General features: G+C 57.4%; 1 protein-coding gene across 1 annotated transcript in view; it reads left to right on the forward strand.

The window, feature by feature from the left end:
* CACNA2D2 (calcium voltage-gated channel auxiliary subunit alpha2delta 2) overlaps nucleotides 1-26,952 on the forward strand; it is a 188,054-nt gene that overhangs the window by 149,815 nt on the left and 11,287 nt on the right. The window contains exons 4-21 of the mRNA XM_058813222.1: nucleotides 6,048-6,092; nucleotides 12,798-12,936; nucleotides 16,282-16,413; nucleotides 16,818-16,875; nucleotides 19,034-19,084; nucleotides 19,241-19,340; nucleotides 20,050-20,208; nucleotides 20,670-20,777; nucleotides 21,349-21,427; nucleotides 21,578-21,627; nucleotides 22,434-22,523; nucleotides 22,806-22,874; nucleotides 23,290-23,364; nucleotides 24,193-24,267; nucleotides 24,420-24,491; nucleotides 24,761-24,832; nucleotides 25,007-25,068; nucleotides 26,700-26,776. Of these exons, the coding sequence (XP_058669205.1) occupies nucleotides 6,048-6,092; nucleotides 12,798-12,936; nucleotides 16,282-16,413; nucleotides 16,818-16,875; nucleotides 19,034-19,084; nucleotides 19,241-19,340; nucleotides 20,050-20,208; nucleotides 20,670-20,777; nucleotides 21,349-21,427; nucleotides 21,578-21,627; nucleotides 22,434-22,523; nucleotides 22,806-22,874; nucleotides 23,290-23,364; nucleotides 24,193-24,267; nucleotides 24,420-24,491; nucleotides 24,761-24,832; nucleotides 25,007-25,068; nucleotides 26,700-26,776 (1,513 nt within the window). The remainder of the gene's footprint in view (nucleotides 1-6,047; nucleotides 6,093-12,797; nucleotides 12,937-16,281; nucleotides 16,414-16,817; nucleotides 16,876-19,033; nucleotides 19,085-19,240; nucleotides 19,341-20,049; nucleotides 20,209-20,669; nucleotides 20,778-21,348; nucleotides 21,428-21,577; nucleotides 21,628-22,433; nucleotides 22,524-22,805; nucleotides 22,875-23,289; nucleotides 23,365-24,192; nucleotides 24,268-24,419; nucleotides 24,492-24,760; nucleotides 24,833-25,006; nucleotides 25,069-26,699; nucleotides 26,777-26,952) is intronic.

Here is a 26,952-nt window from a genome sequence, read left to right on the forward strand (position 1 = left end):
CACACACTCCTGGCCCTGACAGGCCAAGGAAACAAAACACCATCACTTTGGGTAAACAATCTCCATATTGCCTTCTACTTTGGCACAACACAGGAGCAGAGAATGAAATAAGAATTGTTTTTTTCTTCCTCAATGTGATTCCTAGAAAATATCCTTGGGAAGTTGTGCCTTGCTTTCCTCTGTGAAGAGAAATGCAGCCACATCCCTCCAGGTGCAGGATCCTGCTGCTCCACCCAGCACTGCTGGGTGTGTGTCTGTGGGGGAGCAGCAGTTGTGCCATGCCATGCCATGCCATGCCATGCCATGCCATGCCATGCCATGCCATGTCATGCCACGTGTGGGCTCCAGCAGCTGCTCCCATGAGCTGGGCACAGCCATGCAGGCAGAGCTTTGTGTTCAAAGCAGCAGCAGAAGGGCGAGCGCCAGCTCCTTATCCTCCTTTCATTTTTCTCCTCCTTTAATTACAGATCCTACTTATCAGCTGAGAACAGAAAGATTGTCACCGTAACCTTGCACTTGCCCTTGTAGAAGGTTTACCTAAAAAGTTAGAAAATAAAATCAAATACTCTAATTTGCAGTCGTCTTGCCATTTCAAACCCAGTTTTCATTACAGCACAGAAAGTGCATTGAAGCTGTGTTTATAACCCCCTTTTAGATAACAAATCACATTTTCTTTTGGCTGGCGAGTGTGTAGAATTGATATTTTTTTTTTCAGTTTAATGGGTTTGTGTGTTCAGGAATGATCTCCATCAGCTGAGAGTCTTTATTGTGTTTGATATAATGTCAGCTTTCATTACGCTCGGAGAATTACTGTGCTACAGCACCAACCTTGCTCCTGTAGCGCCGGTCTGGCCGAAAAGCAGAACAAGAAAATCATTCACAAAACCCCTGTGTTGGTGCTGTTCCCTCTTAAAAACCAAGGATGGGGCTTGAGGGGGCTTGACCAACCCCCCATTCTGCAAGACCACTGGGCCATCCATGGCTTCTCCATGACTGTGATGGTTTGGGGTTGCTGGCTTTCCTCTCAGTGCTGCTTTCCCTTCCCATCCCATCCCATCCCATCCTGTCCCAGGAAGGGCAGGGGCTCTCCAGCAGCCTCTCTGTGTGTGCTGCCCCCCCTGTGGCACCCGGGTGCAGTGAAGGGGAGCAGCAGCCACGCCTCGCTCAAGGCAGCCTCAGAGGAGCAGGACAGACAGGAGATGCCATGTAAAGAAGAATGGCTGGCGAGGTGTGATCAGATAAAACATCTTCTTGGGGAGATGAAAAAACTGTTGACAGGTCACTTAAATATTTCCCCGGCTCTGTCAGAGAGGCAGGGAGAGGAAATTGCTTTTAAAAAAAAGATGCCAAGGCAGATTATGATGACTGTTTCCACCTGTCCTGGGTAATGCCTAGGGCCCCTGATGGTGGATGGGATGCAGGGAATTCACAGTGCTGCAGGAGAAGGATGGGCCCCACCAGGCCCCTTCTTGGTCTGTCCAGCAGCCTGTGGTGGCTGGGGCTAACAATGAATATTGTCCTCTTCTGGGGACTAGGAAAGGATTCATCGTGGGAAATATGGACAAGAATAGTTCTAGCCAGTGCAAACAAAGGGTCAGCCCCTACCAGCCACAGCCAGGTTTGGCTTGCAGGTAGGAATTTCTCCCAGGAATCCATCCAGCCCCTGGAGCTTGTTCCTGGCTGTGGCCCTCACCCCAGCCCATGGCAGGTGTAGCAGGAGCACTTTCTCTGCTCTATTGTTCCCCAGCCAGGAGGCTGCTGTGCCCATGGCAGGGCTCAGACACCCCGGGCTGGGCACTCACCTGCTGAGAGCTGCAGCCCCAGCTCCGGCCAGGACCAGCTAAGCAGCACACACCAATGCCCAGGGACAGCCAGGAGGGCTTGGCAGGGTGATGCTGTGGTGGGGATGTGTGTGTGTCCCTGCTCATGCTCTGCTCCTGCTGCCCTAGCCCAGGTGTGAGGCTGCAGGAGCTCTGTGACACGCTGCAGGGTGTCTCTGTATGAAAGGTGCAGCTATAAGCAAAAGCTGCTGCTATTTCTGTGTGCTTAACGGCTCAGGGACATGAAGAAGTACCTGAACACTCACTGTCCTCTCAAAGTGCTGATGGCAGAGGAAAGGTGGGCTCATGAGCAGAGTCCCCAGTGCTGTATGGGCATACCAGCTCCTGCTTGCTCTCCCCACCCACTGAATTGCCCATGGGTCTGACCAGGCCCAGCTCTGGTCACCTGGCTTATCCCCTCACAGATAAGCTGTGCCCTGGGGTGCTGGTCCTGCCACCAGCTCCATCCAATGGCTGGAAAACAGGCAGGTGCCAGCTTGGGATCCATCTTTTCTTCCCCACCACCCTCCGAGTTCCCCCTAACTGCCTGAAGGCAAACTGCTGCAGGATTTGACTCTTCCAGAGCCAATTAAATCTTGAAAGAGATTTGCTGACCACCGGGGTCACCTGTGCTGCTCAGAGAAATGAAGCCCACAGCCTGAGGCTGAAAGGGACCAAAATCAATGTGCTGCAGCAGGATCTGCCTGCACAAGTGCCCCGGGACGCTGCAGCATCCCCAGGGCATGTGATTTACAGGGTGACCCTTACAGGACTGCAGTGAGCAATCCTGTGGAGTCCTACAGGCCCTCAGGAGAGGGATTAGCCAGATTAGGTGATTTTACAGGAAAGCTCTACAGGGGAGAACAAGCCATAGCCCTCCTGCAGTGTCCCTGCCAGCTGTGTGCTCCAGCTGGATGGCTAGAGCAGGGAGCTGAGGTTTTTAGGGTGGTGGCAGCTCTGTGTGTGATACAGTTTGACTGTCACCTGGTCAGATCGCTGACTTGGAGGCTTGGTCCAGCACCCCTCCATCCAGGCATCTCCAGGCTGCAGTGAGGTAACAGAACACTGACCTTTTCAGCATTATTTTTAGTTGCTGCAATTGTTTTAGGCAAAAAAAAGATCTATTTGGATGCTTGTAGAGGGCTGTGTCAGGGGTTGTGGGGGGAGTGTCCCTCACCACCCACCTGTGTGCCCCTCCTTGTCCTGGGTTTTGTCTCATACCTGTTCTGCTGGGGAGTGTCAGGAGAGCCAGAGAAGGGTCTTCCCTTGTGCCACTGGCAAGGCTCCAGCTTGCAGCTCTCCAGAAGGTCACAGCCTGGATTTTTAATCAGCTTTTCGCTTGGTGTTTGGGTGTGAAAACAGTGAAGGTGTGGAGCACAGGGCACCTGGGGAGGGCTCAAGGGGCTGAGGAAGGAGCCAGGGTGCCTGGGGAGACTTAGACCTGCAGCATCCCCAAGGCCACCTCCAGGAGGTGCTACCTGGATCCAGCCTTGGCCAGGGGCTGCCCAGGGACACTGAACCACAAGGGTTTGGTGCAGGTGTGGCGGTTCCTTGGTGGCCTTGCTGGAGAAGCCTGGGCCATGGCTACAGGGACAGCTGCAGATCAGTCTGGGATTGCACTGAGCTCCCAGAGTGTTGCACTGAGGGTTGCAATTTAGGAGCTGAAATAACCCCACACTTACCCACCAGTGACACAGCCAGGCAGTGCCATTGTGCAGGTGGCACTTGGCAATTTAGGTACAAGAAGATGGGCGGTGGTTAACACATCCTGGAGCAGCAGCTCCTCCTTGTCAGCCTCCCCTGCAGTGGGAACCAGTGTATGCTTCCTGCAGAGACAGGGACAATATTTTGCCTTGAAATCCCTTGACGTCTTCACCCCCTTGTTTTCTTTATTGGTATTTATTCTGAAAGGCTCGAGAAATACCAGTGCTATTTACACAGACCCGGTGCTGAGTTTAACATGGACCAGAGGAGGAGAGGATTGTATGAAGAAGGCAAATGTGGTTTTAAAAAAATATTAGTGAGCAGAAATTGTAGGACCCCTTGTTGCCTCTTGGAACACTCATGGCATCTTTTCATGAGAGAGAAAAGATGCATCTCTGAGGGCTCTCTCCCTCCTTCCTGGAACAGACGCAGGCTTCCAAGTGGCCAGGACACAGATGCCCTGCCAGCTCCCCCAGTCTCCCTTGGGCCCCATGAAAAACCCCCAGCATCAGGAGGGCTGTGGCAAGGGTTTGGGGCACACGTCAGGGCCAGGGCCACGCTGGTGCTGTCTCTGTGGAAACCTCAGCCACAGCCTGTGTGGCTGAGATCTCACCAGCTGCTCCTGGGGTTCTCAGGGCTTGACAGAGGGCATGGCAAGGGCTCTGTGATCCCTGGGGGAATCGGTGGGAGGGACATCCTTACAGGATCTCTGCTCCCTGTGCCGTGCCCTGTGCCGTGGGAGCGCTGGGGCGGGGAAAGCAGGAGCAGGGAGCGATTGTCCTGCCCGAGCATCATCACCTTGGCTCTCCTGCCCGAGCATCATCACCTCGTGCCCTTTGCACTGCGGGAGCGGGAACCGAGCTTTTCGGAGGAGCCAACGGCAAATAAAATGAATAACAAAGCACCTTCTGGCTGGCCGCTGTTAGTCACACTCACTCCTGATTAAAGATCATTAAACATGAAATTAGCTGGTTTGTGCTCGGGTCTCCGGGGGTTCCTTTCATTAGGAGGTGCAGATGGCCGTGGAGCGGGCACGGGGCGGCCGTGGGGCCGGCAGTGGCACAGCAAGGCCAGATGAAGGGAAATTAATTCTTTCTTTTTCCTTTCTTGTTGTTGTAAACCCCACAGCATTTCACAACAAATCACAGATAATTAATAAGTGTGTTCCCTTAATGACTGGGCTTTTTAATAGCAGAAATTGGAAGATGCTGCGTCAATTTTTTTTTTTATATTTCCCCTCCCGGTGCTGCCTTATCTCAATCTCTGAGAGTCGCAGAGCCCGCGGAAGCCATGGGCATCTTCTCTGCTCAGGGAGATGCTGGAACTGCCCTTTGCAATCCCCATTCTGGGGAGACACCACCTGCACAGCCTGCCAGGGTCCCCTGCTGCTGATGTCCCCAAGATCAGCTGCAGGGCTTTCCCACCTCTTGGGAAGCCGGGAGAAGCCACTGTGAGCCACCCTGGGGAATAATTTTGGATGAGAGGGTGATCCCGGTGAGGGGCAGTGACAGCCAGCCCTCAGTGGTGCCGGGCTGGTGGGACAGGTGGTGCTGCCCAGAGAGCTGCTTGCCCCCACTGGTCCCTTTCTCCAGGCTGGCATGGATGTCACAGTGCCACCGTGCCTGGCACAGGGCTGTGTCCAGGGCTGTCCAGAGCAGGGGCAGGCAGGACAGGGATGCAGTCAGTGCCATGGAGGCTTTGGCCGTGTTTCTGCTGGGGACCAGACCGCTTTCCTTGTTCCATAATACAGCAATGATCACCCCAGGGCTGCCCGTGCCGGGAAGGCTGCTGGCTGCTGATGGGGATTGACTGGCAGACGGCGCTGCCCGTGTGCCGGCATCACACCCGGTCCCGGCACGCTGGGAAGAGGCTCTGAGTGCCCTTTAATTACCCTTGCTACTGCTACACGGAATGCTGTTGTGACAGCATCGCTGCTCTCCCAATTGCCTCTTCAGGAATTTTATCAGCTGTCTCGCGTCTTGACACTCTGGGAAGAGGAATCCAAGCAGACCTTTCTGCTTAAATAGGTTCTAAATACCCCAAATTAACGACGTGCATTTCTCTGTGGAAGCAAGGACACTTTCCTCCCTGTTTCTGCAGTGCGGGGAGGGGGCCTGGGTGGCTGCAGGGCCATTGCCTGCCACGCTGCCCAAACCTGGCTCTTCTGTGGCTCCTGGTGTTTGCAGCAGAGGCAAAGCACCCTGGCTGTGGGCACTGGTGACAGTGCAGGGCTGTGCTCACACCGGTGTCACTGTCACAGGGCTGGTGGCCCTGCAGTGCTCTGGCTCAGCTCAGTCACGAGTCAGGGAAGCATGGCAGGCCATGGCCAGTCCTTGCAGGGTGGATGTGGAGGATGTGAGGTTCTGAACACATGCCAAGGACAGCAGGGCTGGGGAGGGTTCAGTCCCCAGCAAGGTGGCTGCCAGGAGCATGAGAGAGGCACTGAGGGGATGAATCAGGGGCAGGGACTCCTTTCTCATCCCTGACCTTGATGGCACTGACAGCTCTCCCCTTTCTCTGCAGGAGGAAGACATCGAGTACTACGACTCCAAGGCCGACACTGAATATGTAAGTGCTGTCTCTGTGGCATCTCTGGCACAGCCCCACCCTGGCCCAGGGCTGAGCCCCTCACCAGTCTGTCCCAGCACGGTACCAGGGTCATGGCACAGCATTTGTCACGGCTGTAACCACATTCTGTGCCCGGTGTGCAGTCGTGTCCCCAGCTGAGCCGTGGTGACATCTGGCCACCAGCACCGGGCCTGGCAGCAGGCAGGTGGGCAGGTTGCTCTGCTGCCTGCAAAAGTTTCTAAAATTAAAGCTGGCATCTGAAATTCAAATGAGGAGCAAACCTTTAATTAGAGACTGAATCTAATTCCCTGCCCTACTCGGAGCATAGCCATCCTGTGATTTCTGGCAATCAGTGCTTTAACTGCGGGCCTGGCAGCCCCCATCCCCCGGGGCTCCCAAGAGAGATGAAATTTGCCAGCTCCTCCTGTGGTGACAGTGAGGGGACTTCACTCAGGGGCTGTGCACGGGTGCAGGGAGCTCCACCAGCACTGCTGGCCGCCCTGAGGCACCCTGCTCTGCCCTGGGTACCCCTCTGTGCCCTGCGACACCCTGCTCTGCCCTGGGTACCCCCTCTGCCCTGGGCACCCCTCTGTGCCCTGAGACACCCTGCTCTGCCCTGGGTACCCTGCTCTGCCCTGGGTACCCTGCTTTGCTCTGGGGCACCCTGCTCTGCCCTGGGCACCCTGTTCTGCCCTGGGACACCCTGCTCTGCCCTGGGACACCCTGCTCTGCCCCGGGTCACCCCACTTTGCTGCCAGGTCACCCAGCTCCCACACTGTGCTGCAGGATCATGGGAAATAGGGGCTGTCAGGTCAGTGATGCTCTGGGTGTGAGGCTGCTGAGCAGAGTCCTTGGAGCTGACCAGGAGACCCAAGCACAGCAGGGTGCAGCCTTGGGGACAGCCCCAGCCAGTGCTGGTGCACCAGGCCTGCTCCTTGTCCCCAGGCAGACCTGACAGCAGATGTGCCATGGAGAGACAGTCACACAGCAGGAGAGAACGTGGTGTTGGCAGCAAACCACATGACCCTACCCAAAAATAACACACAGGTGACCCCAAGAGCATCCAAAAGGCCCTGTGCAGAAGGGAGGGGAGCATCTGGGCTTGATGGGGTCTCACCAGCTTGAGTGACATGCCCTGCACTGACCTCTGTCTCTCCTCTCGACCCACCTAGGAGTCTGTGCCCCAGAGCAGAGCCAGGGACAGGCTGGAAGGGAGGAGGATGGATGGATGCCTTCAAAGCAGAGTTGCTGGCTGCCAGTGTCACTGTCCCCAGGCAGTGACAGCAGAGGGCTCTTGGCAGGGGAAGCAGCCACAGAGGGCTGGGAGGTGGGATGAGGAGGTTGGGCAGATGCTGGGACTGAAGTGGAGGGCACTTGCTGTCCTGGGCAGGTCTCCCCGCCCACAGTGCCACTCATTTACAGCTGAGGATGTCTCCTGTCATTCCCCTCCTGCCTGTGGGGAGATACCAGAGGAGGGAGGAGAGGATCCTGCCATGGCTGCTCTGGAGAGGATGGAGCTAATGGGCTTAAAATACATTAAAGGGGATTTTGGATAGAAGTGAAGGAAAAACTGGCTGGTGGTTAAGGCAGGAGGAGACAGCCTGGGGAGCAGAGCAACTCCCAGCACAGGGGATGAGCAGCAGGACTAATGCATCCATCAGGCTGGGCTGGGCTTTTGCTATCAGTGCTCAGGGCAGGGGACAGAAGCTGGATGTCCCCATGCCTGCTGTTCCCTAGTGTCACACCCCACCATCCTGGTCACATTAGGCAGGATTGGGAAACAGGACAGGGAAAAGGCATCCCGACCTTGGAGCTGTGCCCGTGGAGCCCTCCCAGCACAGGGGGCACTGGGGACAGGCTGTGCACAGTGGCATGGCACAGTGTCCCTGGGGCCTGCAGGATTCAGCTCCCTGATCCCTCCCTTCCCAAAGGAGCTGACATATCAAGGAGCAGCAGCCCTGCAAATCTCTCACCAGCCAGAGCAGCTTTAGTCCTGCCCTGAGGAAATACCAAGCAAAACTGCAAAATTGGGGTTGTCCTATTGTACATATGTGTGGGTTTGGCAGGGAGGGCACTTCCCTCCCTCTGCTGTTGCTTCCTTACCAGTGCAATCACAGCAAATTTAATTCCAACAAAAATAATGGGGGAAAAAAGGAAGATGCTGCTGAGGTAAAAAAGGAGAGAGAGATGAGACCAGAAAGTCTGAATGGAACGTAATAGTTCTCTCTCCATCCTTTCTTTATTTAGCTTCAGTTTTTCTATTTAAATGGAGCACGATGTAGCTGAGCCAGAGTGGGTGCTGATGGACAATGGCTGCTGCCCATAACTGGAGCTTATTCACAAGCCTTACACTGGCTTTAGCTGCAGTGAGGAGGAAATTAGCTTCTTATTCATCCTGCCTGCACCTCAGCTCCACTATCCTCCCAAACAGACTTTGGATTTCCAAGTGGTTTTTAACAAATGGGAACATCAGAAAATTCTCCCAGGGGTCGCCAAGGCTGTCAGAATTTTTGCAGAAGTGAAGTTTTCACCTTTCCCAGCTAGCAAGAACCATGGGGTTTTGTGTGGGGAGAAGTGTTGAAATCAGCAGACAGACTCGGTTGGGAGTCACAGGCAGAACAACACAGAAATAAATTAATTTTCCACCTTTTGTGTTGTGTTCGTGGCAGGGGATGATGCTTGTCAAAGCTGAGCCTGGGACATGGTGTTCTCAGGTGGAAAACAGCCCAGCTGTGTGAAGGTATCCTGGCCCCAAGGGCAGCCCCCAGCCACCCCCTGAGGTCCTGGGGAGAGCTGAGAGTGAGGGGCTGATGGTGGGGGACTCTGTGCCAGGTGGGGCTGCCCCCTCACTGCTCACCCTCTCTCTGCTCACTCCTCTCTCTGCTCACCCTCTCATTGCTCACCCTGCTCAGCAAATGCAGCAAAAAGGGGAAGGAGGGGAGGGAAAAAAAGCCCCTAAATGTCAGCAGCAGCAGATGAAGGGTGTTGGAAAATTTAATCTTCCAACTTTCTCAACTAATGTGACATTTGGATTTCCTCACGATAAGCTATCAGCCCCAGAAGTTTCTTTCTTTTGCCTTTTTTCTTTTTTTTTTTCCTATTTTTTAACTTCTCTCCTCTGGCTGGTAATTTAAAAATAAATGGTCTAGAAAGATCTCTAAACAGTACCTTTGGCAAAGATTAAAAAAAGCAAAGGGGGATAGGGGAGCAGGCTGGCGGGAGAGGCTGATTGTTATTTATAACCTGGGCTGCTGGAAAAGCAGGAATGTGGCTGGAGAACACATCATCTCCCTCCTCAGCATTAAATTACTGCATTTCAGGAAAAAAATTGATATATTTAAGGAGAAAGACCCTTCTGCACAGGCCGGGAGTTTCTCAGCCATGTGTTGGGGGCTGGCATTTATATCCATGATTATCAGAATCGCAGGGTGTTGATGTGAATATTTCACTGGCCTTTCCAGACTGAGCAGGGATGGGAGCCCCTGGGAGGGTGAACAGGCAGTGCTGGGATCTCGGTGTGTGCTCCAGGGGCAGGCAGGGATGCAGCCCTGGTTTGTCACGGGCTGCCATTGAAGCAGCCATCATTAGCTGTGATGGCTGTTCCCATGGAGATGAGCAGGGAACGGGGGGGGCTGCATCTGCGGGAGCTGCCGGGGACGGGATCGGCATCGCTGCTCTGACGGGGCACATCCCAGCTCCTCCATCCCAGCTCCACACCCTGGGGACCACCACGGTCCTGGAGCCAGGGGCAGGCTGCTCTCCTCAGCAGCACCAGCCAGCTCCAGGGCACATCCCAGCTCCTCCATCCCAGCTCCACACCCTGGGGACCACCACAGTCCTGGTGCCAGCATTCCTCATCATTCCAGTCCTGGTCCTCCCCTCAGCAGCACCAGCCTGCATGGAACATGGGGCAGGGGATTGCCCAGAGCGTGGCAGCCGCCAGTAAAGCTGTTGGGTCATCTCTGGGTTTTGCCCTCTCTGTCATTTTGGGAGGCTGGAGAGAAAATGTGACTGACAAGCCAGCTGTGAAAGCAGTGGAGGTGGCAAAAGCTCTCAGGGCGTGATGACTTCTTGCTGAAGCAGTAAATATGTATCATATTGATGTATTGCCGTGGAGTCGATTTCTAATGGTGTGTAGCAAATAATATATTCAAAGTGTAGCATTTATTTGTGTTACGTTGTACATAGTGTAACAGATAAATAGATGTTTCCAAGTTCTTTTGAAATGTAATGATGAGGAATGCTGCAAGATCTGGCTGGGGGCCTGCCGAGATGCTCACAGTTAAACCAATATAAATTTGGGAGAACTTGAATTATCTGCTTTGCTCTAATTTAAATTTAATGCAGGATTTCTTCCCTCGGCCTTCCCAAGGTGTCTCTTTGTATCCCCGATGCTCCTGTCCCTGCCTGGGCTGTTGACAGCTTTTCCTACCTTCATGTGGCTGGAAATTAACCCCTTTCAGGGGCCAAATTCAGCCTGGCTTAAACAGAAATAACTCAGTGAGGTTGGGAGATTTGTGGATAAAGGGCAAACGTAGTTTGGATAACATCAGTCCTTTCTGCAGGTGTGTTTGCCATCTAGGTGTCAGTGATGCATGAAGTGCCCCACATATGGACAGCTGTATATTTGTCCCCAAGATCTGTACATGTGCCTCTCCACAGCTCCATGAATGGGAGCAGCCAGACAGCACCAAACCTGGCAGCATACAAATTAGCCCCTCAGAAGTGGGTGAGATCAGGGAATAATGATAAACAGAGGAGCAGTAATTATATACAGTAGTTCCAGCTCCCATGAAGTGGGGAATAGCCATGCCAGCGTGAGGGAAAGAGGGAGGGTTGCATTTTCCAGCTGCTGGTGGTGACAGGGGCAGTGGCTGGGCTGTGGCATGGTGCCCTGCTGATCTGAGATGGGGAGGGATGGGGAGCTGTCACCAGGAATTTGCTGGGCTGAGGAAAAAAAGGGTTTAGTGTCAAAGCAGAGTTTTTGGTGCTGCAGATGCCCTCAGGCCACAGCTTTATCCCAAAGCCTGTTCTCAGCAGGCACCTCTGTATCCTGCCTGGTGCTCAGAGAGGTTTGCAGGGGTGAATATTGTGTGTGCTTCCCGCAGAGGGCTGAGCCCCATGGGCAGCAGGCTGGGGCCAGATCCACTCTCCAGGTAGCCCATGGCCTGGCACTCCCCAGAGTGCCAGCTCTGCTGCAGCATCACCACTTTGCAGGGGCTCCAGCAGTCTGGTTTCTGCCTTTTCTCCAGATTTACATGAAATTGAGAGCATAAGCTGGATTTTGATCTCAGAGATGTGGCTCCAGGGAGCTGGGAACAGTCCCTGCCTGCCTCCTGCTTGGCTAGTGCAGCTGTAATGGAGTTCAGCGTCTTTCTGGGCAGCTGGAGCCCCCACAGCAGGGCTGGCTGGGCAGCGTGTGACACTAACAGGAATTAAACCCAAACCTTGTATATCAATCCTGTTACTCTCCCGAGCTGTGGAGAATGCTTTGGCCACCCCTCTCAATGTCATGGGAATGTCACCACCTTAGTGGCTGGCTGGAGGTGTTGCAGGGGAGGTGACATTTCTCCATGTCATCTGTGAAGGGGAAACAAGGAGGGGGCCAGGATAGGTGCTAAACAATCTTCGTGGTTTACTTCCCAAACCCATAGTTTTCCTTTAAATATATGGCTTTTCCTGTGAGAAAATCAGGTCTTTGTTTCTGGGGTTTTGTCAAGGGCAGCCTGGCCAGTGGGAGAGATGCTTGCAATGGGCCACAGACAGCAGCAGGAAGGGACCATCCCCACCCCTTGTGTTCCCTGGTGCCTTGGGGCATCCCTTCAGGTGTCTATTCCAGTTTGGGCTCGGCACTGTTGTCTGTCCCTGCCTGTGGATGGTGCAGGCAGCTCTGTGTCCCTGCCCCTCCTCAGCAGGGATGTAGCTCCAGGAGCACAAAGAGCAGGTGCTGCAGCATCTTCCTCTCCCTCCTTCCCACCCTGAACATCTCCCAGCTGGCTGCAAACAGCCTTCCCCAGCTGCTGGGCTGGTGGCAGGCATGGGCAGCTCAGAGCCAGCACCTTCTCTTGGGTTTCTTTGCTCCTGCTGGGGTGGCAGAGGCAATTTCTCCAGCTCTCTAGTGAGTCCACCCCTATTCTCACTCTTCCCCACATGGCCCCGTGCTCCAGCTCCCACCTGTCCCCTGTCTGCAGCCACCCAGCTGTTCTGCCTGCACCAACTCAGCCCTGCCTGCCTTCCCAGAGGGATTTCACCCCCAGTGCCATGCTGGCAGCAGGGCTGGGGAATGGAGAGGAGGGCTGGGAAGGCGAGGGAGTGTGTTCCAGCACCAGTAGTGGGGAATTCGCCGTCTCTCCACCATAATTAAATATTGTTTGCATTGCTTATTGACAGAGCGCTAAGCTGCACTCTGTTTTAATTTGCTCTTTGATAGTTGCCTTTTGCTGCTAATTGATTTTCAAGGCCTTTTTTTGATTTTTTTTCCTATGTCTGATTTAATACCTGCTGTGCTACCCAAGCTGGAAAGACAAGGGGTAACCAGTGCTCGCCTTTGTGCCCACCCACTCCTGGCAGGCCAAATACGCACAGGATCCAGCAGGGCTGGTCTCCCCCACAAAACATTTGGTGATGGGCTTCAGGTGGACACATTCCCCCATCCATGCAGGGTTGGAACCCTGGGTGACCCCATGCACTCTGCTCCTTCCCCAGGATGACCCCGATGGAGAGGAGATCGAGAGGGAGAAGTCCAACTCCTTGAAACTGGAGTTCACTGATGATGACAACTTCAAGACCAAGGTTAACTATTCCTACGCTGCCGTGCAGATCCCCACGGACATCTACAAAGGCTGTGAGTGCCCCTCCTCACCCTGTCCCATTCCTACTGCCTGCCTGGCCATCCACCTCTCCTGCCTGGAGCACTGCAGCCCCAGGGACCATCAGCTCTGGGTGCCTAAACTGGGTCTTGGTGACTGGCTCCCAGACAGACAGGTAGTGAAACAAGGCAGAGTCACCATATCAGGATGGAGGTGACAATGTGTCCCTGCCCAGGGACTCTCAAGAGCTCAGCACAGGCAAAAGAGACAGACTGGGGATTGGGAGTTATTGGGGAATGGATGGGGAGAGAAGGAGAGGTGGTGATTATGGCCCAGGATGAAGCTCAGCTGTGCCCACAGGGCTCTGATCCTCCTGCAAAGCTCGAGAAAGCTCAAAGCAGGCACCAGAGACGTTCAGAGGGATGGAACAGCTCTGTGCAGCACCAACCTGCTTGTAGGAGGGAGTGAGACATGGCTGGGCAGTGGCAGAGGGTGAAGCAGGGATGCTGCCTGTCTTCAGCCTACTTGGGGCTGAGGTGATGAAAAGGGAGAAGAAGCAGCTGCAGTCTGGCAGGAAGGCAGCCAAGGGTGAGTGCAGGACAGTGTGATGCCACCCCATAGCTGATTAAGCCTCTGCTGCAGAGGGGTCAGGCTGCTCCAGAAACGGGGATGGGCTGGAGGGCCAGCCCGGGAATGGGCAGGGATGGATGGACGGGCGGATGGCACAGCATGTGCCACACCAGCTTCAGCCCCCACCGAGCGCTGTGACCCTCCCTGAGCTGTCAGATGTCTCCGGTAGCTCGCCCTGCTGCGGTGGCACACGGCGACAGTCGGTCTCCATTTCCCTCTAGTGGCTGCTCGGCTCCCGGCTGGAGGGCATCCTCCAGCACCCGCCGGCCGCATCCTGCGTGAGCCCGGTCCCTGCTGCCCCCCAGCACCCGGGGCACCACTGTCCCCACACTTCTGTTTCAGTGGCACTTGCTGAGGGTGATGATGGTGATGGTGGCCGCGCTCACGCTGCTGCCCCGAGCGGAGCATTCCCGGTGCACGGCTCGGAGCTGCAGCGATTGCACCGCGGAGGCAGCGCTGGATTAGGAATTTGCAATGAGCTTTATTAGCCATCCAGCGCAGGGCAGGCAGCTGATGAAGCACATGGTGCGAGCCGGGTGGGCTGCGAGGGGTGAAAGAACTCGTCCCTCTCAGCCAGGCTGGAGCCCCGGCACGGGCACATAAATCACCCACCCGCCCTGGGACACAGCAAGCTGGAGATGAACGCGCTTCAGGGACCCCCAGCTGCTCAGGAGGGGATGTGGCAGTGGGGTGACAGTGCAGGGACTGTCACCAGGCAGAGAGGGTGGGCACAGGGATCCAGCCAGCTCCGGCCACACCAGGGTGCTCCAGAGATGCAGGGTGCAGGGAAGGCTCTACAAGTGCTGCTCCCCTGAGAGTGGTTTGGGGTGGAGCAGGGCCCCCCTGTCCTGCCAGGGACAGCAGCGAGTCCCCGCAGGGCTGTGGGCGGGCGCGGGTCCCGCTGGCACCGGCGGAGACAGAGGCGCTATCGCTGCCTGGCACGCTGATTAAAGCCTGCGGCGACGCCCGCCGCCGTCACCCCTCGCTACACACACAAATTACATCCTATATGTGTTTTATTTACTGTGCCGTTTTTAATTAAATATGCAATCGCTCGCGGGCAGGGCGGGGCTGGGCTTACTCTGGTGGGGACAGGGACGAGATGGGGACAGGGATGGGGATGTCACCAGTGGGGCTGGCAGTTCTGCCCTCGACTGAGAGGGACAGGAGCCATCCCAAGCAGGGACACAGCTTCATCACTGCACATGGTGAGAGAGCAGGAGCTGTATTTGTTAACAGGGATGATCCATTCATCCCTAGGGAAGGTGTAGGAGCTGCATTCGTGCTCAGAGATAATGCAAGGGCTGTGTTTGGGCACAGGGACAACATGAGCTGCATTCAGCACAAGCAGCCGGTGTGGCTGATGGCCCCGAGGGTCTGGGGGTGTGGGTGCTGCCAGGGCTATCATGGATGTGGCAGGGCCCAGCCCGGTGCCCAGCTGAGGCTGGCAGCACTGCCCAGGGCTGCTCCAGGCAGGCAGCAGCCTGGCAGCCAGCTCACAGCCACTTCTCCTGGGAAAAACCACGTCCTGTGTCAGAGCCAAACAAGAAATCATCCCCAGTGCCCAGATAACAGCACTGTGTGTGGGCACAGCACTGAGGAATGGCTGGGGAGATACGAGCAGAGTAAATCATGGTTTGAAGGCATGGCTGCCTGAGGGAAAGACAATTCTTCAGCAGTCATGTTGGGATAGAGGGATCCAGGATTCATCCTGGGAAACCTACCCACCTCCCACCAGTGCCTTAGGACCACAGTGAAGGCAGGAACGGATGATGACGGTGTTCCAGAAGGGACAAGTGTGGGAGGGAGGCTTAGGAGAGCTAAATTTACTGCTCAAATGCACACTGGCTCCCCTGCAGCACCACATTGGGTTGTTTTGCCCAATGCCAAAGAGCTGGGGTGCTCCTCAGAGTTCTTGCACCCCAAAAATGCATTGAGGGTCTCCCAGGAGGGATCAGTGCCTGGTCTCAGGGTGCTGCTGGCTCCTTGCTCCTGCAGTGGCACCCACCACTGGCTCCTCCATGCTGCAGTCCTGGGGCAACCCAGCACCAGAGATCATCATGGGATTCCTCCCCACAGCATTTGGGGTCCCCCTGCGGGCACAGGGAGGTGCCATCCCAGCTCCCTGCCAGCCCCATTCCTGCCACACCACATGGCCCCCCTGCACTCTGCCAGCCCCCCTTGATTAATCACAGGCTAGGGCTGCCAGCAGCTTATCTCCTGCTTTAATAGCTGAATAATTTAAAACTGCTGTTTGCCGGCATCTTAATTGCTTTTGTGTCAGGTGCAGGGCCAGTGGGAATGCAGAGTGGGCCTGAGAGGCTCCACATGGCCCCTGGGGACACCAGCCTGGGCTTCCCAGCCGGTGACTGTCCCCAGGGAGTGAGGCTGGGAAGGGAGTGGAGATGGCAGGCCAGCTGTCCCCAGGGATGGCTGTGTCTGCCCCGGAGCACATGGGGACAATGAGCACTCTGGGGAGCTCAGGAGAGTGGCTCATTTCTCTGGGGACAAGGGACAGCAGGGTGGTGCTGGAGCTGTGTGGAAGTGGGGTTGAGTTGAGGGGATGTAGGAGAAGCTGGAAAGGCCCCATGGGCTTCTTCCTGGGAAGGGGCAGAGGGGAGGGGACAGTCCCCATCACCTTCTTCCCTGCCATCGCCTGGGGACACCGCAGTCCCCATCACCCCCAGCTCCACTGCTCCCCCCCTTCCTCCCTCCCTGCACCCAGCCAGCCCTGTCTGTGTGTCCTGCAGCCACCGTCATCCTGAACGAGCTGAACTGGACACAGGCCCTGGAGGACGTTTTCATCGAGAACCGCAAGGAGGATCCCTCCCTGCTCTGGCAGGTCTTCGGCAGCGCCACCGGCGTCACCCGCTACTACCCCGGTGTGTGCCAGGGGGGCTGTGGCACACAGGGGCTGTGCCAGGGGGGGCTGTGCCAGGGGGGGCTGTGCCAGGGAGGGGCTGTGGCACACAGGAGCTGTGGCACACACGGGCTGTGCCAGGGGGGCTCTGCCAGGGAGGGGCTGTGGCACACAGGGACAGTGGCACACAGGGACAGTGGCACACAGGAGCTGTGACCAAGGGCAGCCCAGGTCCTTCCCACTGCTCCATGTGGATGAGCACTCCTGGGCCTGGTGTGACTTGGGTAACTGTGCTGTGCCAGAACCCTTTGGTGTGAGCTCTCCACCCGAGCCTGCTGCTTCCTCAGCCCTGAGCATCTCTCTGCCATGTCCCCCTGTCCCCCCACGACAGCCCTGCCTCACTCGCTGCCTGCCTTGTCCCCACAGCCACCCCATGGAGAGCCCCCAACAAGATCGACCTCTATGACGTGCGCCGGCGGCCCTGGTAAGGGGGTGCTGGGTGGGCAGAAGGGTCCTGAGCGAGCAGCTCTCTCCCCTTCTCATGGCATTTGGGCACTGGCAGAGGGACACCATAACACAGGCAGGGGCATCTGAGCTGTGGCACTTGGCTCCTTCCCCTTCCCTGTTCCTGGGAAAGCAGAGCAGGATGGAGAGAGAAATCCCTGGGTGCAGATGAAAGTGTGGAGAGAGCCCTGTGCCCCCTCAGCACAGCCATGGCTGCTGGCACTCAGTCCTGGTCAGCATTCCCATCCAAATGAGATAACAACTGGCTTGGAAACCATGGGCTGGGAGGATGGGGAGAGGAATGGGCAGGCAGCACAGGCTGTGGCTCAGAGATAGCTGAGCAGCCTTTTAGCCCAGAACAAGGGAGCTGGGATTGAATGGGCTGCCCTTAGCCCAGCTGGAGGTGCTGGTGTGGCAATGCTGGTTATCAGCTGGAGCTGGGGAAGCCACAGCCCCATCCTGCCCACACCTGCAGGCACGGAGAGGAGAGTGGGCACAGGCCTCTGGCACATGTCCAGGGAGCCCTGTATCCCAATGGATCATCCCCCTGCCCACATCAGGAGCTGCCCCCTCTCCTTGTCAGAAAATTAATGGCCCTGCTGCTATGGTTAATTGCCTCTGATTGCTCCATATTAATTATTAACTGTTCCCTGCTGGGGTGTCTGTGCAGGTTATTGCAGGGCAGGGACTGGAAGGCTGTTTTGGGGTGGAGACTGCTGATGTGTACGGGGGCTGCTAAGCCCAGCTCTTCGCCCTCTTTGCCCTGCTCTTAGCCAGGCTGGCCACCTGGTTGTCCACCCTGCCACGGAGGAGCAGCAGCAGCACCCTTCATGCTGGGGGACAGCACAACTGGGGGAACCCCCTTTGGGGCCCTCTCCTGCTCCCAGTGGGGCCCCATGCCGGACACAGCCTCCACTGCTGCAGGGCCACGACCCTGCCCGCAGCCAGGGCCGCCACCCGCCCGCCTTCCCCTCCCCTGATGAATGGCCCCATTAGCTACAGCCGTCTCCTGCCGAGCCCAGGGCATTCATCTGAGCCGGGCAGCCGAGATGGATGTGCTGCCACAGCCCATTACGGGCAGCATCTTAGTAGGGCTCTGTGCCGCACCAGCAGCCCGGCCCCGGGAGCAGGGCAGGCTCCAAGAGCCGCAGGAGGAGCCCCGGGGCAGCCGCCTGTCCTGCACCCAGCAGGCTCCCAGAGCCCCTCTCACCCCGGCAGGAGGAGCCCCGGGGCAGCCGCCTGTCCTGCACCCAGCAGGCTCCCAGAGCCCCTCTCACCCCGGCAGGAGGAGCCCTGGCAGCCGCCTGTCCTGCACCCTGCTGGAGGATGCTGCGCCCATGTCAGGAGGGCCCCATGTGCCAGCATCCTGCATCCCACCCGGGTAATCCCTTGTAATTAGGGAACATAAGGGATTAACAATCAGAGCCTGCCCCTTCCCCAGTCCTTCCCAGTTGTGGTGAGTAATTGATACTAATGACACAGTAATTAATTCACGCGAGGCCCGATCCTGATCTAGCCAATAATGAGGTTCCCTTGGCCTGCAGCCAGGGCAGGATCAGGGCTCCTGCAATGGCCTGGTGAGGTGGGGCTGTGCATGGCCGTGTCTGGGGTGGGATGGGTGCTGAGCCCTGTGCCAGCCCCTCCCACACAGCCTGGCACAGCAGGGCTGGGAGCAGGACCAGTTGTTTCCAGGGGTGAGGAAGGGTTCCCTAATTGTTTTCAGTGGGGAAGATTTACGTCGTGTTATTATTTTTCCTCCTTGTAGCTAAAAATAACCTCATCAGCCTGGCCTTTGAAGCTACCAGGGGGGTAAATAGCATCTTAATATGGATGTGTGTGTCAGCATAATCAGCACGCAGGAAAGGGCCCGTGATGATGGAAGAGTTTAGCATTTAGAGCTCATTAGGCTGGCACAGTGTGGAGCAGCAGTCCTGGCCGTCTGCTGTGCTGTGCCACGGGAGCCACGTCCTCGCTGCCACCTGCCCACAGCCTCCTTGTCCCTGCTCCTTGCCATGGGGTCACACAGCCCTGGCTGCCTGGGGCTCCCACACAGCTCCCCTGTGCCCTGGCAGAGCTTTGCTCTTGGGCTGTGCCCCCGAAATGAGTCAGCCCTGCTGACCCCCCTCTGTACCCCACAGGTACATCCAGGGTGCCTCCTCCCCAAAGGACATGGTCATCATTGTGGACGTGTGAGTACATGCTGGGGGCCATGGCTGGGCTGAGGCCAGGCTGGTGACACAGCTGGCCAAGGTGCCACTGTCCCAGCAGTGGCCGCAGGGAAGCTGTGGGGGTGGCACAGCCCTGTGCTCCTCGCTGCCAAGCCCCCAGCACCCCTGTCTCTGCAGGAGTGGCAGTGTGAGCGGCCTCACCCTCAAGCTGATGAAGACCTCGGTCTATGAGATGCTGGACACCCTCTCAGATGATGACTATGTCAATGTGGCCTCGGTGAGTGCCTGGGGCAGGAGGAGGGGCTGTGTCCCCAGGCACCTCCCAGCTCCCCAGCAGAGGAACCCTCTTCCCCCACGAAGACCTGGCTAAGGGCTCTGTACACAGAAATGCCATTTCTTGTCTTCCTAACTACCCACCAAATGGCTGCTCAGGGCTGGGCACACAAAAGCTGCCCCTATCACGGGGCATTTGGCAGGGATGTTCCTGCATTATCCCAGCCAGCCACGTCCTGTCTGTCACCAGCCATCGACAGACACCCCACGGCTGTGTCACCAGCACAGTGTCCATGCCATCGCATCTGCCTGTCACTGGCTGCCCCGCCCCTGTCTGGCCACCAGCAGCGGCGCTAATTAACGTGTCTGGCCTGGCTCTGTTGCTGGATGGCCGCTCCCCTAATGAATGGGCCCCATTGCCGGTGAATGAAGCTGTAAGTGAGAGGCAGCACCTGCTCCCGATGGCGGCACGGAGCAGCACAGCACGGCTGCTCGCACCAGCTGGGGCTGCTGCGCAAGTGGGGGTGCAGGTACAGCACTACACCACAGCTCAGTGCTGAATTTGTCCCAAACTTCAGCCTCAGCCCTCCCTGGGATGTGGGACACGTCTGGGTCACCTGCTGCCCGTGAGAGCTGAGTGTGCTGAGTGGCTTGTGCCTGCTGGTGTCCCCCCTGTCCCCTCCTGTGACCCACCCCCTCCATGTCACCCGCAGTTCAATGAGAAGGCCAAGCCCGTGTCCTGCTTCAAGCACCTGGTGCAGGCCAACATCCGCAACAAGAAGGTGTTCAAGGAGGACGTGCAGGGCATGGTGGCCAAGGGCACCACAGACTACAAGGCTGGCTTTGAGTATGCCTTTGACCAGCTGCAGAACGTGAGCTGGGGGCTGGGCTGGGGCTGGGAACAGCTGGGACAGCTGTGGGTGCTGGGGATGGTGGGACAGCTCCGAGTGCCTGGCTGCTGCCCTGGGCTGAGGGCTCCTTGTGCTCCTCCTCCATGCTGGGAGAGACATCCCACCTCCAGGCGTGCTGCAGCCAAGGTTCTGCTGGTGCTGCTCCCCTCTGGGTTATTACAAGCTAGCAGGGCTGGGTGGAGGGGCCAGACCCAACAGACACCGTGCCAGAGGCAAGATAAAGATGAATGATGCTATAGGTGTCGAGTAGCATTAGCCACAACATCATTCCCCAGGTGGCAGTGTCCCCCGTCCCCATTCAGCCTGGTCACCCTCACCCCAGAGAAATGGGCTGGGGAAAGAGGTGGGTTGGGGCCAGCCCTCCTGGCTGCATGCAGCCCTGTGCCTGAGGTGTGGCCTCAGGTGCTGTGTCTGCCCCACAGTCCAACATCACACGTGCCAACTGCAACAAGATGATCATGATGTTCACGGACGGCGGCGAGGACCGAGTGCAGGACGTCTTTGAGAAGTACAACTGGCCCAACAAGACGGTGAGAGGCCCTGGGCTGGGTGCTGGGCTGGGGCTGCTCCTGCATGGAGCCACTGCCCTGCTGATGGGTTTGTAGCTGCTCCCACCTTCCTGTGGGACCAGGCACACTGGGATGCTGGGGAGCTGGGGCTGGTGGGCTCCCTGAATGCTGGCCTTGAGGGGAGCACAACCCAGGCATTAGGGACAGGGCTGCTGGCAGGCAGATGAACCAGCAGGAAGATCCCAGTTGCTGCTCAGTACCTGGAAACCTGTGGGGTGGGGGTGTTCTGGCCCATGTATCACCCTCAGAGAGCACAGACCCCTGTGGCAGCAGTGATGCCCCAGAGCAAGGACCACTGAGGTGGGTGATTTGAGCCAACAGAGGGATGCTGGAGGGCAGGACAAGGAGACAGGGACCCCCTTGCTGCAGCACAGCCAGCACTTGCAGGAGTCTCCTGCCCACTTGCACTCACTCTGTGGGCCATGGCAAGCAATGCCACACTGTCCCTGGGGAGGTTGTCACTGGCTGGGAGCACTGAGTGTTGAAAACAGGGGTGCCCCGTGGCTGGCCCTCAGTGCAGGCTCTGCCACAGGTGCGGGTCTTCACCTTCTCTGTGGGGCAGCACAACTACGACGTGACCCCGCTGCAGTGGATGGCCTGTGCCAACAAAGGTGAGCACCCAGCGGGGGCTGGGCTCACCCCTCGGCTCCTGTGGGTGCCACACCAGCAAAGCCCTGCCTGCAGCCCTGCAGGGAGGGCAGCAGGACAGCCAGACTGCTGGACAGATGGATCTTCAGCTGCCTTTCTCTCTCTTTTCCAAGGTTACTACTTCGAGATCCCCTCCATCGGCGCCATCCGCATTAACACGCAGGTACAGCTGGAGCCGGGCAGGCAGAGCCCCCTCGGCTGCCCTGCCCTGCCTGGGGGAGTCCAGGCAGCCCCAGCCCCACTGGGCACAGCCCACAGGCTGGCAGTGAGTGTGGCAGCAAGCTGGGGAGCCGAGCTGAGCCCTCGGCCAGGCTCTGCACTATTAAGCAATTCATCTTCTGCAGCTCCCCACGGACCTGCTGCCTTTTGAGTGACTAATTATGAAACATCAGGCGTTAATCAGCACAGAGCAGAGCTGAGCGTGGGCAGGGCCAAGCCTGGCAGAGACGGTTGTGTCTGCCCCACACCTCCTCTCACTGCCTCTTTTCTGCCCCTTTTCCTTATGGGATGTGCACAGGGTGCTGTGAGGGCAGGTGATGAGGGCAGGGCAGGGCTGGCATTGTGGCATGGGGCCTCCCTCCCCGCAGAGATCTTCCTTGGCAAGGTGAGACAGGAAGAGGGAAACCTGCCCCAGGAGAAGATGGCAGCCAGGGAGACAGCAGTGACATGGTCCAGGCATGATGGAGCAATCCCAGCCCCAGGAATGGGTGGGGGGCTCTGGCTGGTGCTGCCTGGGGAGCCCCTGCCCTGCCTGTGCATGGCCAGTGGTGAGCAGCACCTTGTTTGCACCTTAATGGGCCTGTAGGGGTCCCAGCTGGAGCCAGTGCCCCCACGTTTGGTGGCTGCCAAGCCCCCTCCCCATGCTCAGCCTCACTCCATTAACATTGCTGGGGTGTGCTTAGGGACAAGGGTGTCACCAGGCTGGAGCAAGGAGACATCCAGTTCCCATGTTGTCCTGTGTCCCTGCAGGAGTACCTGGATGTGCTGGGCAGACCCATGGTCCTGGCTGGGAACCGAGCCAAGCAGGTCCAGTGGACCAATGTGTACCAGGATGCCCTGGTAAGGACTCCCCAGCCCCGGGGTCCCACACAGCCCCAGGGGCAGGTGGGGATCCCCAGCCCTGTGTGCCACACACGGGGATGAGGGTGGGGACTGCAGCCCCAGGGTGCAGCTGGGGACACTGACCCTGGGGTCCCACAGAACTCTGGGGTGCAGGTGGATGGGGACACCAGCCCCAGGGTCCTGCACAGGACATGCCCCATCAACCCCCCTCTGCTGCCCACCCCAGCCCTGGTCCTGAGGCAGTGAGGGGCCATGGGACATCATTCTGTGCTTGTGCAGGGACTGGGCCTGGTGGTGACAGGAACGCTGCCAGTGTTCAACCTGACGGAGGACAGCAGTGACAGGAAGGTAGGACACTCTGCTGGCCCTGCACTGGGAGCCCTGATGTGGGGTCACTGTGGGGTGGGAAGGTGCCCTGGTGATGTATGAGTGGCTGCAGGGGGGACACTGGCATCCCTGGGGTGCTGCCTGCTCTGCACCACCTCCCTGCAGTGACACCAGGGCTGACTGCCATCTCTGGGACCCTAAATTACCTCTCACAACTCAGCTGGGACAGCTGAGAGCTCCCAGTCCCTGGGGGGAGCAGTGTCCCATGGGGGCTCCTGCTGGCTGGTCCGTCCCACCCTGTGCCCCTGCAGTATCCAAATCTGACCCACACGTCCCCAGAAGGGGAAGAGGTCTGTCCTGCTGATTGCCTGTCCCTGGGCTGGTGGTGGCAGTGACAGCCCTGGTCCCACCACCTCCATCCTGCATTTCCTTCCAGAACCAGCTCATCCTGGGCGTGATGGGGATCGATGTGGCTCTCAATGACATCAAGAGGCTGACGCCGCGTTACAACGTGCGTGGGTTCCCCTCTGCCCCTGCCCTGCACTGCCTGGTCCTGGTGGGGAATCCATCCCTCTGGTGGGAGCCCCAGGCTGTGCCCCAGCACTCAGAGCACCTCCAGCAGCACTGGCACCCAGCAGGAGCTGGGACAGGCAGGAGTGTGACCATGTTCACAGGGATCTTAGGATGAGGGAAGAGATGAGGCTCTGACTCCATGTTTCAGAAGGCTTGATTTATTATTTTATGATGTATATTATATTAAAACTATACTAAAAGAATAGAAGAAAGGATTTCATCAGAAGGCTAGCTAAGAATAGAATAGGAAAGAATGATAACAAAGGCTTGTGGCTCGGACTCTGTGATTGGCCATTAATTAGAAACAACCACATGAGACCAATCACAGATGCACCTGTTGCATTCTGCAGCAGCAGATAATCATTGTTTACATTTTGTTCCTGAGGCCTCTCAGCTTCTCAGGAGGAAAAATCCTAAGGAAAGGATTTTTCATAAAAGATGTGTGTGACACAGGAGAGCAGGGATCAAAGCTGTGTGATGCTCTGGGACTCAGTGCAGAGCCAAAATCCTTGTAGGGTCAGCAGGGAACAAACCCTACAGGCCTGGGGAAAGGAGAATTGGGAAAAATCCAGAGCCAAACTCTCACCCCAGGAATGAGTGGCAAATTGCATTGTCCTGAGAATAGAAATGAATGGATAGAATGGGCTGAGCCCTAGGGATGACCTGGAGCGAGCTCTGCCTGCAGAGTTGAGGGGGATGGCACCAGCAGTGTGTCACAGCACAGAGCCACCTGCTCAGCCTCACCCCTCCTCCTGTCCTCCTGCAGCTGGGGGCCAATGGCTACGTCTTTGCCATCGACCTGAATGGCTACGTCCTGCTGCACCCCAACCTGCAGCCCCAGGTGAGCAGGGGCCCAAAGGGGGATCAGCCAGGCCCTGGGGGCTTTCCAGGGCCCTTAGGACTTGGCTGTGGGGTTTGTGATGAGTTAGTTTGGGCTCAGCAGTGGCTGCAGGAGCCCTGAGCCCTTCCCTGGCTCTCCCTTTGTTCCTGCAGATCATCAATTTCCGTGAGCCGGTGACGCTGGACTTCCTGGATGCTGAGCTGGAGGATGAGAACAAGGAGGAGGTGAGGAGAGCAGGGGCAGCTTCTGGGGCACAGGCTGGCCCCCTCACCTGCAGCCGCAAAGGGCACTCAGCCCCTCCAGCCTGCCCTGAAGAGAGTCTCGTCCTCAGGGTCCTGGCACAGCTCCCATGGAGCCACAGAGGGGACAGGAGCTGGGTCACTGTCCCCTGGGTGCAATGAACCTCCCCAGGCTGCTCCCCCTGACCCCAGGGGTGCCCACAGGTGCATGGCCAGGCTCTGTGGCCCTCAGGGTCCTCCTCTGTGTCCCACAGATCCGGAGAAGCATGATTGATGGCAATGATGGGCAGAGGTTCATCAAGACCCTCATCAAGTCCCTGGACGAGGTAACTGAAGGGAAAGAGGGATCACAGCTGCAACTGTCGCTGTGCAGAGCACCCAGAGCCAGCAGTGGGGATGAGGGGCTGTGTCTGGCACTGGGCAGGGAGCCAGGGCCCTGTGGCACTGTGCCAGCAGAGCCCTGGCAGTGCCAGGCCTGACTGGCTGCCTCTGGCCCACAGCAATACATCGACGAGGTGTTCCGGACCTACACGTGGGCTCCCATCAAAAGCACAAACTACAGGTGAGTGTCACACCCAGGTGAGTGTCACACCCTGACTGCCCTGCCCTGGCTGGGCCCACACCAGCACAGGCCTGGGGGATTGTGCCTGCAGCTCCCAAATCCCTGAGGCCACCAGGGATGTGTCCCATGGGCTGTGAGGTTGCAAATGCACTGCCACATTATTGCACACAGGCAGTGATGTGCTGAACTCCTGAAAGGGCTGCCTGCCACCCTTAGGCACTGTAGAGCTTGGGCACAGCCCCCTGGACTCCAGACAGGCTGCAGGGCTGGCATGCAAGGGGCCAGACAAGTGACACCTCTGCCACCCCCTGTCTGCCCAGCCAGGGGCTCATGCGGGTCCCTGCCTGCTCTAGGGTGGTGACAGTGACATGTGCCCACCCTGCAGCACAGGCACTGTCTTTAGAGCCAGAGGAGAGCAAAGTTCTGCATTTATCACCCAGTTTGCACCAGTTTGGACGAGCACATATGTAAGAAACCCCCTGACATTGTCATTTCTCAACTCACACTGCTTCACATGGGAGGAGCCATGTGAGCCCCTGTTGCCCAGTGTGCTCACCTCCTCCTCTTCCTCCTCCTCACCACCCAGCTCAGGAGGGGCTGGCAAGGATCACAGCCACTCCCCACTGCTCTGCAGCAGGGATTTTTCCTGGGCTTCCCTGGGATGCCACCAACACTGAACAGAAAAAAGCCACCACCCTTTTCCTGACACTGTGGTTTGGGGTGCCAGCAGCTCTGCTGTGCTGGCTGCAATGCCCAGACTGTGCCCAGCACAGACAGGGCTATCTGAAGGGGTGCTGTAGGGAGGAAGCCCAGATCCCAGTGGCTCTGGTGCAGGAGTTACATCTGATGAGAGTCAGGAATGTGGCCCTTGCTCACTTATTCCTGAAAATACTTGGCACAAACACTGTCACCAAAGGCCAATGGCCACTGCAGCTGGCACCAGGGAGTCCAGTTCCCTCTGGCAGTGTGTCCTGTGGGTTAAGCAGCCCCAGCACCACCTCCTGCCATCTCCTTTCCCACCTTGTCCCACACCCTGCATGCCAGATTCCTGGCTGGCAGATCACTCTTGTTCCTGACATATCTGGCTCCTGCTGCCTGTATAATGGTTGTCATTGGTTTCTCCAGTCTGGGAAGGCTTTGTCCCTTCTTTCATGGGCTGTATCTCTTCCTAGCTTCCTCTCCCACAGGGATGTCATGTTCCTCTTCCACATGTACCTCCCTTGTTTACTGAGCTGGCACATCCTGCCTATATCAGCCCTGGCTAGGCAGATGTGCCAACTTCTGTGCCCATGTGTGCCCCCAGCACAGCCCTGGGTGCGCTGGGCATGACCCTGCATAGCCCAGGATCACACTGGGCATGACTCTGGAGACCGTGGGTGCTCTAGGGATGACCCTGGATACTCCAGGATGACTCTGGGTGCTCTGGGGATGACTCTGGATGCCTCAGGACAGCACTGGCTGCAGTTCCAGGAGAGCAGGACACAGCAGGCTGTGCAGGAGGCCACTGGGGCTGCCTGCCATCACCTGGGTGAAACTACTGCCAGCAGGTGCCAGGCAGGGATTGGGAGCTGGCCAAGGATTCTGGGTGGGTGTAAAGCCTTACACCAGGTGTCTTCTCTCCCTCTCCACAGCCTGGGGCTGGTTCTGCCTCCCTACAGTACCTACTACATCCAGGCCAACCTCAGTGACCAGATCCTGCAAGTGAAGTGTAAGTAGCCCCTGGCTCTCCCCGCCGCCCTCTCACACTCCCCCTCACCCCACCCAGCCCGTGGCTGTCGGGGGGAGAAACACAAACCAAAGGCTTGGGAAAGGTCATAGGGATCACTGTGAGAGGCAAAATAAAAGCTAGAGCTGAGAGAGGCGTGAGTAGAGGTGAGCACACGG

Source organism: Ammospiza caudacuta, chromosome 12, assembly GCF_027887145.1.
Source record: "Ammospiza caudacuta isolate bAmmCau1 chromosome 12, bAmmCau1.pri, whole genome shotgun sequence".
Classification (NCBI taxonomy): Eukaryota; Metazoa; Chordata; class Aves; order Passeriformes; family Passerellidae; genus Ammospiza; species Ammospiza caudacuta.